The 17,300-nt window shown below is 50.6% G+C and overlaps 1 protein-coding gene across 9 annotated transcripts in view; it reads left to right on the forward strand.

Moving 5' to 3' along the window:
- The first annotated feature begins 6,805 nt into the window (after nucleotides 1-6,805).
- LOC127581457 (transient receptor potential cation channel subfamily V member 3-like) overlaps nucleotides 6,806-17,300 on the forward strand; it is a 38,778-nt gene continuing 28,283 nt past the window's right edge. For 4 of the 9 annotated variants that reach the window (XM_052035890.1, XM_052035891.1, XM_052035897.1 and 1 more), the window contains exons 1-3: nucleotides 6,806-7,178; nucleotides 14,038-14,115; nucleotides 16,218-16,342. In XM_052035890.1, coding sequence (XP_051891850.1) covers nucleotides 6,937-7,178; nucleotides 14,038-14,115; nucleotides 16,218-16,342 — 445 coding nt within the window. In that variant the 5' untranslated portion in view covers nucleotides 6,806-6,936. The other 5 variants (XM_052035895.1, XM_052035892.1, XM_052035893.1 and 2 more) reach the window with 5 other exon arrangements.

Genomic DNA, 17,300 nt, shown 5'->3' on the forward strand with positions numbered 1-17,300 from the left:
TTCCTTCCTCTGCTTCTGGTTTCAAGGGATATTGTGGCCTTCTAGGTGGAATCGCTCCCTGTTTTAGTTTTATTTCTACTGGGCTCGCTGATCTTACTCTTCCTACATCTGTATCGTGTTGTGACCATAAAATGACCGGCTGGGCCTCCAGCCTTTTATCTTTCTGCTGGCCTTCTTCTTCTACCAGCAATGTCATATGTCGTTGAGGGGTGACCTCGACCTCCTTAGGGTTTCCTACCATTTCTATATCTACTACTACTCTGACATAATTATCGTCCCCAGACTTCCAAACCCTTGGTGTCACTATCTGCCAATCAATAATTGTTCCTGCTTGCTTCACCACGGGCCCCAGATCTTTGGACTGGTCTCCCTCATTTACTAACAGCGTTACACGGGGTGCAGCTCCCGGCACCTGGACCATTTCTCCAGAAATGCATTTTGTTTTATTTGCAAGGCTGCTCCCTGTTTCCCTTTTATTACTGCCTCACCTTTTAAATGCTGCTGGGTATTTACTTCATTGTGCCATTGTCTCTCTATTTCTTTACACTGATTCTCATCAATAATCACTGTACAATGCAACTCAGTCTTAGGCGGCTTGGCCTTAGGTAATATTGCCAGAGCGCCCTCTTTCCATTTTCTCCAAGTTTTCTAGACTTGATCTTCTATGTCCCCTATCCAATACACATTCACTCTTTCAGCTGCCTGCACCACTTTTTCCCACGCTTAACACCCTCGGGATGCATTCTAATTTCAATCCCAGTTTTAGCAGTGCATCTCTGCCTAACAAATTGATCGGAGTTCCTTCGGACACTAAAATCGGTAAAACTATGTCATTATTTCCCGTCTTTAAACTCACTGGAGCTGTAAATCATGTTAACTGTGCTTTTCCCGAGAGTCCTACAGTTTTAACAAACTTTCCTGACATGGGAAGGTGGGAGGCGTATTGTGGCTGTGCACAAGTGTACGTGGCTCCAATATCTATCATCATTGATGTTATTTGCCCTTCTAGAATGATCTGAACGATGGGCTCTTCTTCTGCCTCCCGTGTTATCATTGGGTACTGTCCCTTCCCACCCGGGTTCTCTGGGCACCCCTAGCACCTTCCATAGGGGTTCACAGGTCCGGTTGGACCTGCTGGGGCTGGTCCTTGATTAAACTGCTGCTCTCTACTCATTGATTCCTGCTGAAATGTGGCAGGCCAAGGGTTGTAAGGACAGTCTCTCCTGATGTGCCCTGGCTGATTACATCCCCAACACAATCCTCCTGTCCCTCTTTCTACCTGTCTGTTCACTTGTCCTTTTTGCCAATTACCTCTCTGCCCTCTTCCTTGGAAGTTCCAGTCCTGTCTGGGCTGTCGTCTAAAGTTATTTTGTCCCTGATATGGCGTTTGAGGAAACGCTCCCCCAAAGACGTTTTTTCACTGGCATGGGGCTTTCTGGCCCTTGTCTGGCAGTATAACAGGTTCCTCCAAAAGCTGGCGCTTCGTTCATTTCGGTCGGAACAGTCAGATCAGTTGTTGCTGGAAACATCTTTTTGCCTTTTACTTTTTCTTTCTTTTTAAGCTCCTCAAGCTGCATGTGTGGCAGCTTTCTGTGCACCTCCTCCTGCCGCTCACTCAGCTTTTGTCTGCCTTTTCAGTATTTCTCGACTGCGTGGACGACGTGGTCCCTAAATTCTTGGCGGGACATTGACGTCAGCCCTACCACCTCCTCGAGTCTGGACTTGACTTGGGGGGGCATTGCATCTACAATAGCAGCCCGGAACAACGTGGTCATCAACCGGTTGCCCTCCACCTCTTGCTCTGTTTCCAGTCTCCACTTTTTCAACTGGTTTTCTAGGTACACTGCCGGGTTTTCAGTCTCTCCTAGTGGATCCCCTTTTAAAGCTTTGGGGTCCACTTTAGGTGGATAGCAGTCTCTGAGGGCCCTCCATACCCTCTGCCTCACTCGGTCAAAACCGCTTCCATCAACCTTTCGGTTGTTCGCCACATTCGTTGAGCCAGCTGAACTCATCAGTTCTCTTAGTCTTGAGGTTCCCACTACCTTCACCAGTAGTGCCTTCAAGTCACCCATTGCCAGTAAACGTCCTGTGGTCTCGTCCTCAAAGGCTCTAATCCATTTCCTGCTCCTTCATATATACAGGGTAATGCATTTTTTAACCCTTCCAGGTCCCGGGACCCCAAGGAATGTACTGCGGCCGTCCTCCTCCTTTTACCAGGTGGGGCTGTAATCCCACTCCGTCTCTGCCCGATTCTCTGATTCCTCGCCACTCTCTCATTCTGCCTCAATTTGTATTTTCTGCCACGTCAGCCTCTCCGGGGTTGCTTTCCTGCCTCGCTTCTCTTTTTGTTCTCTCCCTAGATTTCTTCCTTCCCCCTCTATCTCCAGCAGTCCTCTCACCACCGAGCATTGTTTCAGGTCCCCTTCGTCCGGATAGGGCGGGGGGTTTTTCTGCTCCTCTTAAACCCTTCCTCCTCTTCTTCTATAGGGAGTTGTTTTCCTAACCCTGTCTAGTTACTACCGGTGCCTGATATGCGTTCCTTACTCTTTCTCCTCCCGTCCTAAAGAGTTTCAGTATCTCTGCCTCCTGCTCCGTCTCCTGGTTTCTTTTTTTCAGATTTGTCTGTTGGTTTGTAGTTTTTAATTAACCCCTCCATTTCCTCACACAGACTTCAGTCAAAAGTTCCCTCTTTTGGCCATTTCCTAACGAGATCCACGCTTCTCTTCTCCCATTTTTCCGAATTTTTTGTGGCATCACTTTTAGATCCTGGAAACTTTTACTTAATATTTCACCTGCGGCTCCTTTTCCCCTCATGTTGTTTTACAGGGTGTTTCTCAGAATCTCACAACTCACTTGTTAGCGCTATTGTTCCCTGTACTACTTCTACACCTAACTCTATAATTTTTACTGCCCAATTTGCCAGCTTTTGTATTATTTAATCTTTTCCAATTTATCAGAAGATTCTTACCTCTTTTGTTCTGCCCGTGCAGACCCCTTCCTAGGGCGGTATCTGCAGAACTTTCCTTTACACCTCGTCAAGGACTTTTTCTGCCCTGCCCGTTCAGACCCTCGTCTCCTACGAGGCGGTATCCACAGGGACTTACCAACACCATGTGGAATTTTTACTTTAATCAATAATCAATCTTTGGATTGGAGAGACCCTTCGACAATAGTTTAACACTTCTGCGTCCGGAGACCTCCCACACCCAACAGAGTTTTGGTCCAAATTAACAGCGAAAACGCTTATCTTTTTTCTGGGTCATCACCCTTTACTCTGCTGGTCTCATGGGGGTCCCCGAAGGACTAGGAAGTGTCCTTGATTTGTCATTCTTTTCTTATGGGTCTCTTTCCGACCCTGCTCGCAGCACCAAATTTGTCGTGGTTACCCGCAATAAATAGATGACCAGGAGAAGCAGAGGATTCCTCAAGAAGTTAAACTTTCATTTGCAAACAAAAGTTGTGACAGCCAGACAGTCAGTTACCAGTCACCCTCTGACTACCGCTCTCTCTGACTGCCCCTGAGCAAAGCTCGCGGGCCTTTGTTTTATACCTTTTTTCATAGCTCAATGACATTGTTCCAATCCATCATCTTCTCTCTTATCTTCACAGTTTCATCCTTCACCATTTGCCTCCTTTCACACTTGTCTCCTGGCTCACAACCATTTGTCTTTCGCCACAGTCATTTCCTGACTCAATCGCAGGGTGCCCCAATTATCTATGGGCATTGGGAGTACTGGTACTAGGCTACAGAACTATCAGCTATAAAACAATACTAGGCTTATTAACTACAAGGCTAACAGTTATAAAACATTACAATGTGCCCCTATAACCTATGGGTTCTGAGACTTGCTGGCACCTGACTTATCAGTTATGAAAACTATCAGCTACAGAACTGCTATAAAATCATTAGTTGCACTGGCCATAACGACCATTAGTACACAATAGATCAACAGCGTCTTCCTAGGAATGGGCTAACCATCTGCTTAATGAGCTACAATAAATCAAAAGTGTCTCCCTAGGAATGGGCTAACTATTTCTTTAATGAGCTGTATGTTTCCCGCACTAAGAGTTCCCCGCGCTCGAGCTGGAGGAGGCCCAGTGGCCGTCTTAAGGAGATCAGCAGCCATCTGAAACACAGAGCAGACTATGGATAAAAAAAATATAGCCTCTACTTTCTATATATTCTATACAATAAGATAAGATAAGATACCTTTATTAGTCACATGTACATCGAAACACACAGTGAAATACACCTTTTGCGTAGTGATTTTTTTTGGGGGGCAGCCCGCAAGTGTCGCCGCGCTTCCGGCGCCAACATAGCATGCCCACAACTTCCTAACCCGTACGTCTTTTGGAATGTGGGAGAAAACCGGAGCACCTGGAGGAAACCCACACAGACACGGGGAGAACGTACAAACTCCTTACAGACAGTGGCCGGATTTGAACCCAGGTCGCTGGCGCTGTAAAGCATTATGCTAACTACTATGCTACTGTGCCTGCCAGCACGGATGCAGGCCCTTCAGCCCAACCAGTCTATGCCGACCATGGTGTCCACCCAGCTGGTCCCAGTTTCCTGCGTTCGGCCCATATCCCTCCCAAGTCCTGCCCCTCCATGTACCTATCCAAGTGCTTCCTCAATGACTGTTGTACCTGCCTCAACCACTTCTTCTGGCAGCTCGTTCCATATACTCAACACCCTCAGCGTGAAAAAGTTGCTCCACGGGCCCCTTTTAAAACTTCCCCCTCTCACCCTAAATCCATGCCCCCTAGTTTGGACTCCCCTACCCTGGGGAAAAGACTGTTACCGTCCACGTTATCTACACCTCTCACTTCTGTCAGGTCAGGGAGGGAGTGTGGCAGGAGGCTGAACAACCTCCTCCCTTGGTATCAATTTCTGGGGAAACCAGAGGAGTAGCAATTAACTTTGGTAAATGTGGCAAAACACCCTGCCGTTGGTGGGAGGGATTTTGAGGTAGGCTCTGGGGAGGGAAAGACTTTCAGTGCTGGTGTGTTCCTTGGAGAAGAAATACATCATCTTTCAACCCCAGGGGGAAGGTTCTCTACTCTGACTAAGTCCTGCTTTCCAGGTACTGGAAGGTAAACTGTCTATGGGTCTGAACTCCTCAGAGTAATGGTAAATAATCTCATTGTTACAGGAATCCACAGCCGCTGTGTGTGTGTGAGAGAGAGAGAGAGACAGACAGACAGACAGAGAAAAGGTCACTAACCAGCTATTCAAGGCTTAATCAACTCTAGCAGACCCATGGAACTATGTTGACACAAATATGGTTCTGTCCATGTGTTGAGCCCATCGCCCACCACCCCGCTGCGCGCCCCCCCCCCCACCCCCCGTGGCCAGGAACTGGCTCCTGGCTCCCTCCAGTTTAACCTTCCCCTTCTCACACTTGGATTTCTCCATGGCCTCTCCCCACCCCGTGACCACCCTCCACAGCCTGAAATCTCTGCCAAGGTTAATTAACATTCAGGGGGATGTGGATGCTGCTGGTGATGCCAGCATTTATTACCCTATTTGCCCCCATACCGAGGGGACAGTTAAGAGACAACCTCATTGGTTGGTCCAAGGTCTTGCACAGACCAGTCTGGGTAAGGAGGGCAGATTCCCCCGTCTCACCTGAAGGGCAAGGTGGGTTTTAACAATCCAACCGCCTCGTGGTCACAGGTGCTGAGACTAGTTTTAATTCCAGATTGATTTAGTTACCCGAATTGCACTTCTCCAGCTGCCAGGGATCAAACTCCTGCCCCTGGATCGATGGTCCTTGCCCTTCTCTGCTGGTCAACCCTTCTGTCACCAAGCCACAACCACAATTCTCCACCAATTCTGGTCCAGTCCCATCAGTATATGGTCTCTGGCCGTGGTTCCAGATTGCAGGAATTCTCAGCCCAAACCTTTCTACCTCTCAACTCCCTCCCTTCCCTAAATCATCTCCCCAAATTTTCACCGTCTGCTCTAATATTGACTCTCGGGATTCACACCTGCATGGTTGGACTGCGCTCCGTCTTGCGATTTCACTGCACTGAGTACAAGTTGTTGCCTGTGGTGGCTACAGACAGAATCAGATTTGTTATCACTGCTTTATGACGTGAAATTTGTTGTGTTGGAGCAGCAGAATCCCACACGTACTTTGACAGGATTCCACATGTACAGACACCCAGCGAGCTGTGGGAAAGCGAAGAGACTGACACCTCAACTTGTAGGGCAAGTAAGCAGAGTAGGTAGAGCAGTCTCAGGGTTAACCCTTCAGCACAGTAATCACAGCCTACATAGCAGGTTGCTGGGTTAACCCCTTCAGCACAGACTACACACAGCTCATCACTGTGTGCTGTCAAAATTTTCCTGCTTTGCGGAGCTTTCAGTCCGCGGGGGTGACCCTGAGCTTCTGCCCTGCTGTCACCTGATTCCCTGTCCCCTGCAGTCACCCTGACAATGCCCAACGTGAGCTTGGGAACAGCACCTCGTCCTCTGACCTGCCTCCCTGACTGAATTCAATCAGCCACTCCAGACACAAGAGACTGCAGGTGTTGGAACCTAGAGCAGCTGGAGGAACCCAGTGGGTCAGGCAGCATCTGTGGGGAGAGGTGGACAGCTTCCACTTTCCCAGGATTTCCCCTCTGGTATCAGTAACAGTGTCAATATCAGATTGTTGTCAAAATTCACTGGGTCCTTTAGTGCAGGAAGTTGATGAATTGAGTACAGAGTTGGGACATGTTACAGCTGTGCACACTGTCGGTGAGACTGCACCCGGGTCACCACACTACAGGAAGGATGGGATTATGTTAGCGAGAGTGCAAAACAGATTCACGAGGACGTTGCCGGGACTGGAGGGCTTGAGTTATGAGGAGAGACTGGACAGGCTGCAACTGTTCTCCCTGGAGCGAAGGAGGCTGAGGGGTGACCTTATCGAGGTTTATAAAACTATGAGCAGTGTAGACAGGGTAGGTGGTCACAGCATTTTTCCCAGGGTAGGGGAGTCTAAAACTAGAGTACATAAAGGTGAGAAACAAAGGACTGCAGATGCTGGAATCGAGAAGAAAAACACGATGATGCTGGAGGAACTCAGCAGGCCAGGCAGCATCCGTGGAGAAAAGCAGGCGGTCAACATTTCGGGCCAGGACCCTTCTTCAGGGCTGAAGATAGGAAAAGGGGAAGACCGATATAGGTGAGAGGGGAAAGATTTTCACCCAGAGGGTATATGGAACAAGCTGCCAGAGGAAGTGGTAGAGACGGGTACTGTAATAATATTTAAGACATTTGGACAGGTATTGGTTTATAATTGTCGCTTGTACCGAGGTACAGTGAAAAACTTGTCTTGCATACTGATCGTACAGGTCAGTTCATTACACAGTGCAGTTACATTGGGTTAATACAGAGTGCATTGATGTAGTACAGGTAAAAACAATAACAGTACAGAGTAAAGTGTCACAGCTACAGAGAAAGTGCAGTGCAATAAGGTGAAAGGTCACAATAAGGCAGATCATGAAGTCGGAGTCCATCTCATCGTATAAGGGAACCATTCAATGGTCTTATCACAGTGGGGTAGAAGCTGTCCTTAAGTCTGGTGGTACGTGCCCTCAGGCACCTGTATCTTCTACCCGATGGAAGAGGAGAGGAGAGAGAATGTCCTGGGTGGGTGGGGTCTTTGATTATGCTGGCTGCTACACCAAAACAACGAGAGGTAAAGACAGAGTCCAAGGAGGGGAGGCTGGTGTCTGTGATGCGCTGGGCTGTGTCCACAACTCTCTGCAGTTTCTTGCAGTCCTGGGCAGAGCAGTTGCCATACCAAGCCGTGATACATCCAGATAGGATGCTTTCTATGGTGCATCGGTAAAAGTTGGTGAGAGTCAAAGGGGACAAACCGAATTTCTTTAGCCTCCTGAGGAAGCAGAGGCGCTGGTGAGCTTTCTTGGCCGTGGCATCTCTGTGATTTGACCAGGACAGGCTGTTGGTGATGTTCACTCCCAGGAACTTGAAACTCTCAACCCTCTCGACCTCAGCACCATTGACGTAGACAGGTGCATGTACACCGCCCCATTTCCTGGTCAATGACCAGCTCTTTTGTTTTGTTGACATTGAGGGAAAGGTTGTTGTCATGACACCATTCCACTAAGCTCTCTATCTCCTTCCTGTACTTCGACTCATCAGTTTAAATGGATCTGGGCCAAACACAGGCAAATAAGGCCAGCTCAGGTAAGCACCTTGGTCAGCATGGATGAGTTGGGCCGAAGGGCCTGTTTCCGTGCTGTATAATTTTATGTTTCTAAACCTCACATTGTCATCTCTGTGCCCCCCCCCCCCCGTCTGTCTGACACTACCCAGCAATGTGGGGAACTGACTTCTAACCACCCCGTGAACCTGAAAGTGGTATCGAGTACACGGACTGCTACAGTTCCAGAAGGTGGCTGACCCTCACCTACCCAAGGGCAGGTAGGGATGGGCAATAAATGCTTGCCTTGCCATCCCCAGGACAGGGGGACAAAGAACGGGGCTGTGGATTGATGCAGCTGATTGCTCGTCTTCCGAGAACAGCCAGAGGCATTGGATGGTGTGTGCAGCAATGCCTCACCCAAACTCAGCAGCCTCCTCTCTCCCTCCCCCTCTCTGGGACCTCCCTCCCTCCGTCCCATTCTCTGGGACTTCCTCCACATCTCTGGGGACCCTTACCCTCCACCCCACTTTCTGGAACCTCCCTCCCGCTCTCTGAGACCTCCTTTCTCCCACTCCCCGACAACCCTCCTAGGTCTCTGAGCTCTCCTTCACCATCCACAATTTTACTTGATCCGTCAGCAGTGGTCCCGAGCTTTGGACTTCCCTCCCTAACCCTCTGTCCCTCCCTGGTCAAACCCTGTGCTATGTGAAGGCTTCTTGTGAAAATTCATTTCCTTCCCATTTCACTCTACATAAGAGGAACTGAGCATGAAATTATTTCACAGTTCCATGTTCTAACCCTTCCTGACGTGCACAGTGTCAGGGTCCGAAGCTGCACAGAACCAACGTCTGAAGTAACATTTGGAAATTGCAGGAAGGTTGTGTGGGGAGACGTGCCATGCAGAGAGGGGCAGCTACCTCACCCTGACCCCTGCGAGTAGATAAGACCCGGACCATGAGTGAGGCTCTTCTGCACAACCCTTTGCTCATTGACAAACCAGCATGGACTGGTTGGGCTGAGTGGCCTCAGTCTGTGCCTTATAGAATCACACAGCAGGAAACAGGCCATTCAGCCCATCACATCCATGCTGACCAATGAGCACCCATCTATATTAATCCCATCTTCCAGCACTTGGCCCGTAGCCTTCTATACCTCCGGGCGATTCAAGTGCTCATCTGGACGTCTGTCAGTGGCTCTACTTCCACCACCCTTTTACCCAGGGACTTGCTGCGTGACGGTCTCCCTCAGATCCCCTAACGTCTCTCCCCCTTACTCCAAACGTTTGTCCATGTACAACTCATTCTTCTGACCCTGATCTGAAGCAAGGGTTGTACTTCCAGAGTGACTTTCAAATATCATCGAACATCGAACAGTACAGTACAGGACAGGCCATTCGGCCCACAATGTTGTCCTGATCTTGATGCCAATTTATACTAAATGACCCTTTCCTGTGTATCATCCATTCCCCTCCATCCCCTTCATATCCATGTGTCTGTCTAAAAGCCTCTTAAACTCCACCAAACTGCCTGCCTCCCCTGGTCACCCATTCTAGGCACCCACCACTCTCTGCGTTAAACAACTCGTCCCTCACGTTGCCTTTAAACTTACCCCCATCCCCACCCCCAACCTTAAAAGCATGTCCTCTGGTGTTTCCTGCATTTTATAACGTGAGATCCTAACTCACTTTATAAAGCATGCCACGCTCCTCGAAGTGCAGGTACACGCACGATTTACGCACTAGTGGGGCCGCTGCCTCACAGCTCCAGGGACCCAGTTCGATTCCGACCTTCACTGCTGTCTGTGTGGAGTTTGCATGTTCTCCCTGTGACCGGGTGAGTTTCCCCCGGGTGTTCCGGTTTCCCCCCACATCCCAGAGATATGGGTACGTTGGTAGGTTTATTGGTGAGATACAATGAAAGGCTTTTGTTTGCGTGCCGTCCAGACAGACCACACCATGCACAAGGATATAGTGTCACAGTTACAGAGAAAGTGCAGTGCAGGTAGACAAATAAAGTGCAAGGGCCACGACGAGGGAGAGTGGGAGATCAAGAGTTCATCTTTTAGTGTATTCAAGAGTCTGATAACAGGGGGGTAGAAGCTATCTTTGAGCCTGGTGGTACCTGCTCTCAAACTTTTGGTACAGCGATTGCCCACTGTAAATTGCCCCCAGCGTGCAGGTGAGGGGTGAGACCTGGGGGGGGGGGTCATGGGAATGTGGGGATGATAAAATGGCGTGAATGTAAGACTGGTGAGAGTGGGTGTTGATGGTCAGCACGGACTCGGTGGGCCGAAGGGCATGTTTCTGCACAGTAAGATCCCACAAACATAAATGCGATGAAGGTAGATAAGGTGCTTTTGCAATTGTCTCTGGGCACCGGGGATAATCCCCTGTTCTTTATTTTAAAAATCCTTTTTCTCCGTCTGAGGGAGAAGATGAGATAAAAGTCAGAAAATGTGGGGAAACCTCAGCAGGTCCGGCAGCAGCTGAGGAGAGGCTCCTTCCTCAGAATTCAGAAGGTGGGCTCACGGCTTAATCCCTGGGCGCCGCCCCTCCCAGCGCGGCGCTCCCTCGGCGCCGCTGTGCACAGACCCACGGATCTGGGAATCGGAGCCTCCCCGGTAACTGCGGGTCTCTCGGAGCCGCACCGGATCCACTCGCACGTTCTCCGCCTCACGGTGTGAGAACCGGAGGGGAGGGACCCGCACAGGTACCGGTCAGACACGCGTCCCGGACCCGCTGCGGAGAGTAGATTGGATCCCGCGGTGACCCAGCGAGGGAAGTTGGTAAAGATTTGAAACTGTGTGACTGCATCAGTTAGTGAGTCTGCCTCGGGGATCGCGCCCCCGGCCCGTTCCCCTTCGCCCTGCCGGTGGGGATCTCGGTGTCTGCTGCTGGGAGGTCCCGGGAGACGACAAACCTTCCCTCCAGGAGTTGGGCAGCTTCCCGGTTCCTCCTCCTGGCGCAAACTCCTCGTTTCCCGGCTTCTGTAATTGGGGAGTTTTCCCGATCGGTGCGGCTGCGGGTTCGATCCCGACCCCCGGCGCTGAGTGCGGAGTCCGCACCCCCCCCCCCCCCCGCCACATCCCAGCGGGTTAATTAGTCGCTGTAAATCACCCGGGGGTGTGAAGGGACGGTGCGAATGTGAGATAGGGAGCTGGGGACTGGTGGGATTGGCTTCTTGGGAGCCAGCATTGACCTGATGGGCCGACCTGCCTTCCGTTGTGCCTTTGGTTTTTTATTTGCACTAAGGTCTTGTTTTTGCTGTCTTCTTGAGCCAGCTCCTGACTCCGAGGGGCTTGTGAGGTTCACCTTGCAGAGTCCCGAGTTGGAGCGGGAGCTCTGGGAGGAGGTGAGTCTCTGTGCCTGTGAGCTTCACCTTGCAAGAGTCTAAACGAGGCACGTTTGCAAGTTGTTACTGGTTGATTGGCGAATTAACAGCAGTAATAAAAAGAGGGTAGGTGTAAGAGGAGCAGCTATTGTGGGAGTGGACCAGGGTTAGAGTGGAGCACTTGAGGCTTCGGCAAGAGGAGGCAGAAGCTAAGGTAAGTCTCTGAGTTTCTTTCTTTCTTTCGTTCTTTGAGTTTTCCTTCAGTACCAGGCTGGAGTAGTGGGAATGGCTCCAGGGTCAGTGGTGTGTTCATCTTGTGAGATAGAAACATAGAAAAACTACAGCACAATTCAGGCCCTTCAGCCCACAAAGCTGTGCTGAACAAGTCCCTACCCTAGAAATTACTAGGCTTACCCACAGCCCTCTAATTTTCTCAGCTCCGTGTACCTATCCAACAGTCTCTTAAAAGAATTGTGGGAGTTCTGGGAGACCTCCAGTGTCCCCGATGGCTACATCTGCACGAGGTGCATCCAGTTGCAGCTCCTTACAGACCGTGTTAGGGAACTGGAGCTGCAGCTGGATGACCTTCAGTCCCTATGGGAGAACAAGAAGTTCATAGATAAGAGCTACAGGGAGGTAGTTACTCCTAAGCTGCAGGAGGCAGGTAGCTGGATGACTGTCAGGAGAAGGAAGGAGAATAGGCAGGTAGTGCCGAGTACCCCTGTGGCCATTCCCCTCAATAACAGGTATACTGCTTTGGATACTGTTGAGGGGGATGACCCACCAGGGGAAAGCTGCAGTGACCAGGTCTCTGGCACTGAGCCTGGTCATGTGGTGCAGAAGGGAAGGGGGGAGAAGAGGAGGGTGGTAGTGATAGGGGCTTCCATAGTAAGGGGGGCAGACAGGAGATTCTGTGGACGTGAAAGAGACTCCCGGATGGTACGTTGCCTCCTGGGTGCCAGGGTCAGGGACGTCTTGTATCAGATCCACAGCATTCTGAAGGGGGAGGGTGAACAGCCAGAGGTCGTGATACATATTGGTACCAATGACATAGGTACAAAAAGAGATGAGGTCCTGAAGAGTTAAGTAGGAAGCTGAAAAGCGGGACTCAAGGGTAGTAATCTCTGGATTGCTGCCAGTGAGGGTAAGAATAGTTTGATTTGGCATATGAATGTGTGGCTGAGGAATTGGGGCCGGGTTTCAGATTGAACCCGCTCTCTGGATCACCATGTGCACAGCACATTGAATATACAGGTTTATAGTCCCCTTCATGTAGCGGACTGGGGGCTGGCTGTTTACCCTTTCGTTAGATCACAGCCCGTCTGACTGCCGCCTCACCTCCACGTTCCCATCTACCTGGTGCCTCTCAAGTGTTGGTCTCCTTCTGCGTCTCGAACATTCACAGCTCTGCTTCCACTGCCCTTTGAGGGAGGAGAGTTCCAAAGACTCGCCACCCTCTGAGAGGGAAAACAATTTGCCTCGTCTCTGTCTTTATTTTCAAACAGTAAATCCTGGATTTGCCTCTTTCCCCCAGGAAAGGGAATCAAAAACTATAGAGAGCATAGGACTAAGGTAAGAGGGGAATGATTTAAAAGGGACCTGAGGGGTAACTTCACACAGAGGGTGTTGGGTATGTGGCAGGAGCTGTTGGAGGAAGCGGTTGACGTGGGTACAATTCCAACATTTAAAAGACACTTGGACAGGTCCATGGATGGGTAAGGTTTAGAGGGATATGGGCCAAACATTGGCAAATGGGACTGGCTTAGATGGGCATCTTGGTTGGCACGGATGAGTTGGGCTGAAGGGCCTATTTCTGTGCAGTATGACTCAAGGGGGAATGTCGTCTCCACTGCCGGTGCATCTTGGTAATCCCATGGCACAGTATCAGAGTGATTGTCCGAACCCAGTGCACAGTGTCCATCGATCACTCTGGAGCTAAACCATGGGTGGGGGACCCCCCTCAGTAATGCTGGGCTTTATCGGTTCAACCATCAGAGTGGCGATGAGGTTTAGAGAGCAATGCGAGGCAGTGGCAGAGAGAAGTGTTTCCCAATGTCAGGTGAGTCATGAACCAGAGGTCAGACCATCAAAGCCACCAGCGAAGGGTTGCGGAGAGGAAACCGGTTCTCCCCCCCCACCCCCCACCCTCCCAGGCAGTGGTGGGGACTGGGTCACCCGTTGGACCAGATGGAAGCAGGATTTATAATTTAGAAGGGTTTTGAGATTTTTAAAATGGGCATGGAGCTTCTTCAAAGAGCTGGCGCTGGATGGATTGGAAGGTCTCGGGCACCGCCGGTCTCCAGGGGTTTATTTGCCTCTGCTTCTCTCTGCCACACTTGACCCATTGGAGTCACAGAAACAGGCCCTTTGGTCCAACTGGTCCATGCCGACCAAGATGCCCACCTAAGCCAGTCCCATTTGGCCCATATCCCTCTAAACCTTTCCTACCCATGTACCTGCCCACACTGTTCCCACACGGCCCCATGTCCTCCACTGCGTGGCCTGTTTTGTGTGTCGAGTCTCTCTCTGCTCTCCCCGCACAGGGCGATGGATTACAACCTCAGTTTACTGCTGCAGCCTGACAGTCTGGATGGAAGCACAGAAGCAAAACGCAAGAAGAGGTCGGTAACTGTGCCTGTGTGATCCGATTCCTCGATCCAGGCTCCCAGGGAGAGCCAGTCTTGGGCCAGTAACTTTGTTCTGTTTCCTCACTCTTGGGATGTGGGTGTTAGTGGCAAAACCGCCGTTTGTTGCCTGTCCGTTGCTGTCCTGAACAAGTGTCTTGGGCCATTTCTAAGGCCACTGAGGAATGAAACCCAATAGTGAGTCTGAATCCACATAAGTTGGGACCAGGGAAGGATGTTGGTCACATCGAGTCAAGGGGGTGGTAGAGCCAGACACCCTCTCAACATTTAATGATTACCCAGGCGAGCACTTGAATCATGCACAGAGGTGATAAGACAAGTGCTGGTAGGTGGGATCTGTGTAGATGGACAGAGTCAGACAGCACAGGAAAAGGCCCTTCAGCCCACCATATTCATGCTGAGCATCAAGTGTCCATCCTTACTAATCCAAATTGCCAGCACTTGGTCCGTGCCCTTCTATGCCTTGGAAACTTTGCTCTGCAAGGACGTGGAGAAGTGAAGGGACTTTGTCTGTGCTGTCTGGCTCTTTGCCTCCATGCCGGGGTTTGAACTCGTGTCCCTGGATCATTAGCCCAGGACCCTTAATGTTAGTTCAGTGTTACCACCACACTGCTGGACTTTCCTCCACCTTGCCTTGGGGCCACTGGGTCAGAAGCTTCCATGTTCAATTCCTACTCCATCCCCTGGATCAGAATTTCAGCGTGCAATCCCCTCTGGGCATGTGTGATCCTGCTGGGCTGTGGGAGGCTGGGAACAAGTTGCACTGGGACTGGCACCTACCTGGGACGCTCCCTGGAATGGTGGGACTCCGTACGGGGAGAGGTTTGGTTTGTATTCACGAGCGTTGGGAACAATGAAAGGGAAACTTACAAAATCCGGGGAGGGCTTAGACAGAGGAGAGGAGAGGGACTGGGTGAGAGGAAGATGTTTCTCCTGACTGGGGGTCCAGGACAGGCAGTCACCATCTTGGGTTACAGGGCAAGAGATTTAGGGCTGAGATAAGGAAAACTTTCTGCACTTGAGGGTGTTGAATCTCCAGACTTGTCTCCTGCAGAAGGTAGCAGAGGCTGGATCACTTGGGGAGCTCACGTCTAGATGCAGAAAGCTTCAAGGGAATGGGGAGGGAGCAGGTTCTCCCCAAGTCACACACCCGACTTGTGGACACCCTGTCCATCTGAGCAAGTGTATGGGAGACCACTGGGATGGATTTACCAGCTGCTGCAGGGATCTTCAGCCAGGTGGGAGCGGGGCATTACGGAGTGGGGTATTTCCCTGGGGGGAGGGTGGAACTGGGTGGAGCTGAACAGACTCACTTGCTCACTGAGGTCAGCTGGCAGTTGCTCTTTCCCGTCACTGCTGCTTCTGTGACCCTATTCCCCCACACACTTCCTGCTCATTTCCGACTTGCAGACAGTTCTCAGGAATGGAGCCCTGCTGTAACCGTCCTGTGCCGAGACGGGGTCAGTCAAAATCAAGTTTATTGTCATATGCACGTATGGTAAAACCTCCTTGCAGTGGCATCACAGGCACAGAGCATCAGATAGCAGCATTCACAAGGAAAACGTAAACACAATTTTTACAAGAAGGAACACAAATAGAACAAGAAAAAACAAAGTTCATTTTAGTGCAGAGTGATCACAGTGTTGCTAAACTGTAGTGATTGGGGCTGTGCAGGTTGGTTCAAGAACCGAATGGTTGAAGGGAAGTAGCTGTTCCTGAACCTGGTGGTGTGGGACTTCAGGCTTCTGTACCTCCTGCCCGATGGCTGCGAGAAGGTGGCACGGCCCGGATGGTGGGGATCTTTGGATGTTGCTGCCTTGAGGCAGCGCCTCCTGTAGATACTCCCGATGGTGGGGAGGGATGTGCCCCTGAGTCCACCGCTCTCAGCAGCTTCTTGCATTCCAGTTGCCTGTGACCCATCACTTGCCCAGTATCGGGCCAGTAGCCACCCTTGGGGGAAAGCCTCACTGGATCATCCCAAGGTGCTGGTGTGGGGGTTGAGCCAGCTCTGGCCTTGATGTTCAGAGGTGGAATGAATCTCTGCAGACCCAGCTAACAACCCCCTGGATACTTTGCAGGTTGAAGCACAACATGGGGGACCAGTTATCATGTTCTGTCGCTGAAGGGAACATGGAGAAATTCAATAGCCTGCTGCGCATCATTCAGATTACCAGGATGAAACTCACAGAGCCCTGGTTCTCGGGTACGTCTTACATTGTGGGATCTCGGCAACACCAGTGTTCATCGCCTACCCGTGGACTGAGGGGCCAGTTAGCAGTTGACATTGGTGGTCTGGAGTCACATGGGATAAGGGTGGCAGATTCCTACCCCTGAAAGGCATTGGTGAACCAGATAGGTTTTTACGATGACCTGCGAGTTTTCACTGAGACTTTGCTTTTGTTGCAGATTTATTCAATTACCTGAACTAAAGTTCCCTGCTGCCATGACAGGATTTGAACCTGTGTCTCTGGATCAATGATCCAGAGGTCTGGCTGCTACTTGACTGAACCCATAGTGTTATTGCATTAGAGGCAGACAGTGGGAGAAAAGGGGGAGTGAGGGTTAGCAACACACAAAGGGCTGGAGGAACTCAGGGTCAGGCAGCATCTACGAAGGGAAATGGACCTGAAACACAACGTCGACCGTCCTCTTCCAGAATCAGGTTTATCATCACTGATGTTTGTTGTTTTGCGGCAGCAGTACAGTGCAAGTCAAAATTAATAGAAGTTACAGAAGTAAATAAGTCGTGCAAAAGAGAGATAATGTGGTTGGGTTCACGGACTGTTCAGAAATCTGATGGTGGAGGGGAAGAAGCTGTTCCTGAATCGTTGAGTGTGGGTCTTCAGGCTCCTGTACCTCCTCCCCGATGGTAGTAACGAGAAGAGGGCATGTCCCGGATATTGAGGGTCCTTAGTGATGGATGCCGCCTTCTTGAGGCACTGCCTCTTTTGTAGATGTCCTCAATGGCGGGGAGGGTCGTACCCATGATGGAGCTGGCTGAGTCTACAACCCTCTGCAGCTGCTTGGAGCCTCCATACCAGGCGGTGATGCAACCACAAAGGCTGCTGACCCGCTGAGTTCCTCCAGTGTTGCGTTGCTCTGGATTCCAGCATCTGCAATCAAAGTCAAGTTTATTGTCAGATGCACAGGTGCAATGGAAA

Source organism: Pristis pectinata, chromosome 21 (assembly GCF_009764475.1).
Source record: "Pristis pectinata isolate sPriPec2 chromosome 21, sPriPec2.1.pri, whole genome shotgun sequence".
Lineage (NCBI taxonomy): Eukaryota > Metazoa > Chordata > Chondrichthyes > Rhinopristiformes > Pristidae > Pristis > Pristis pectinata.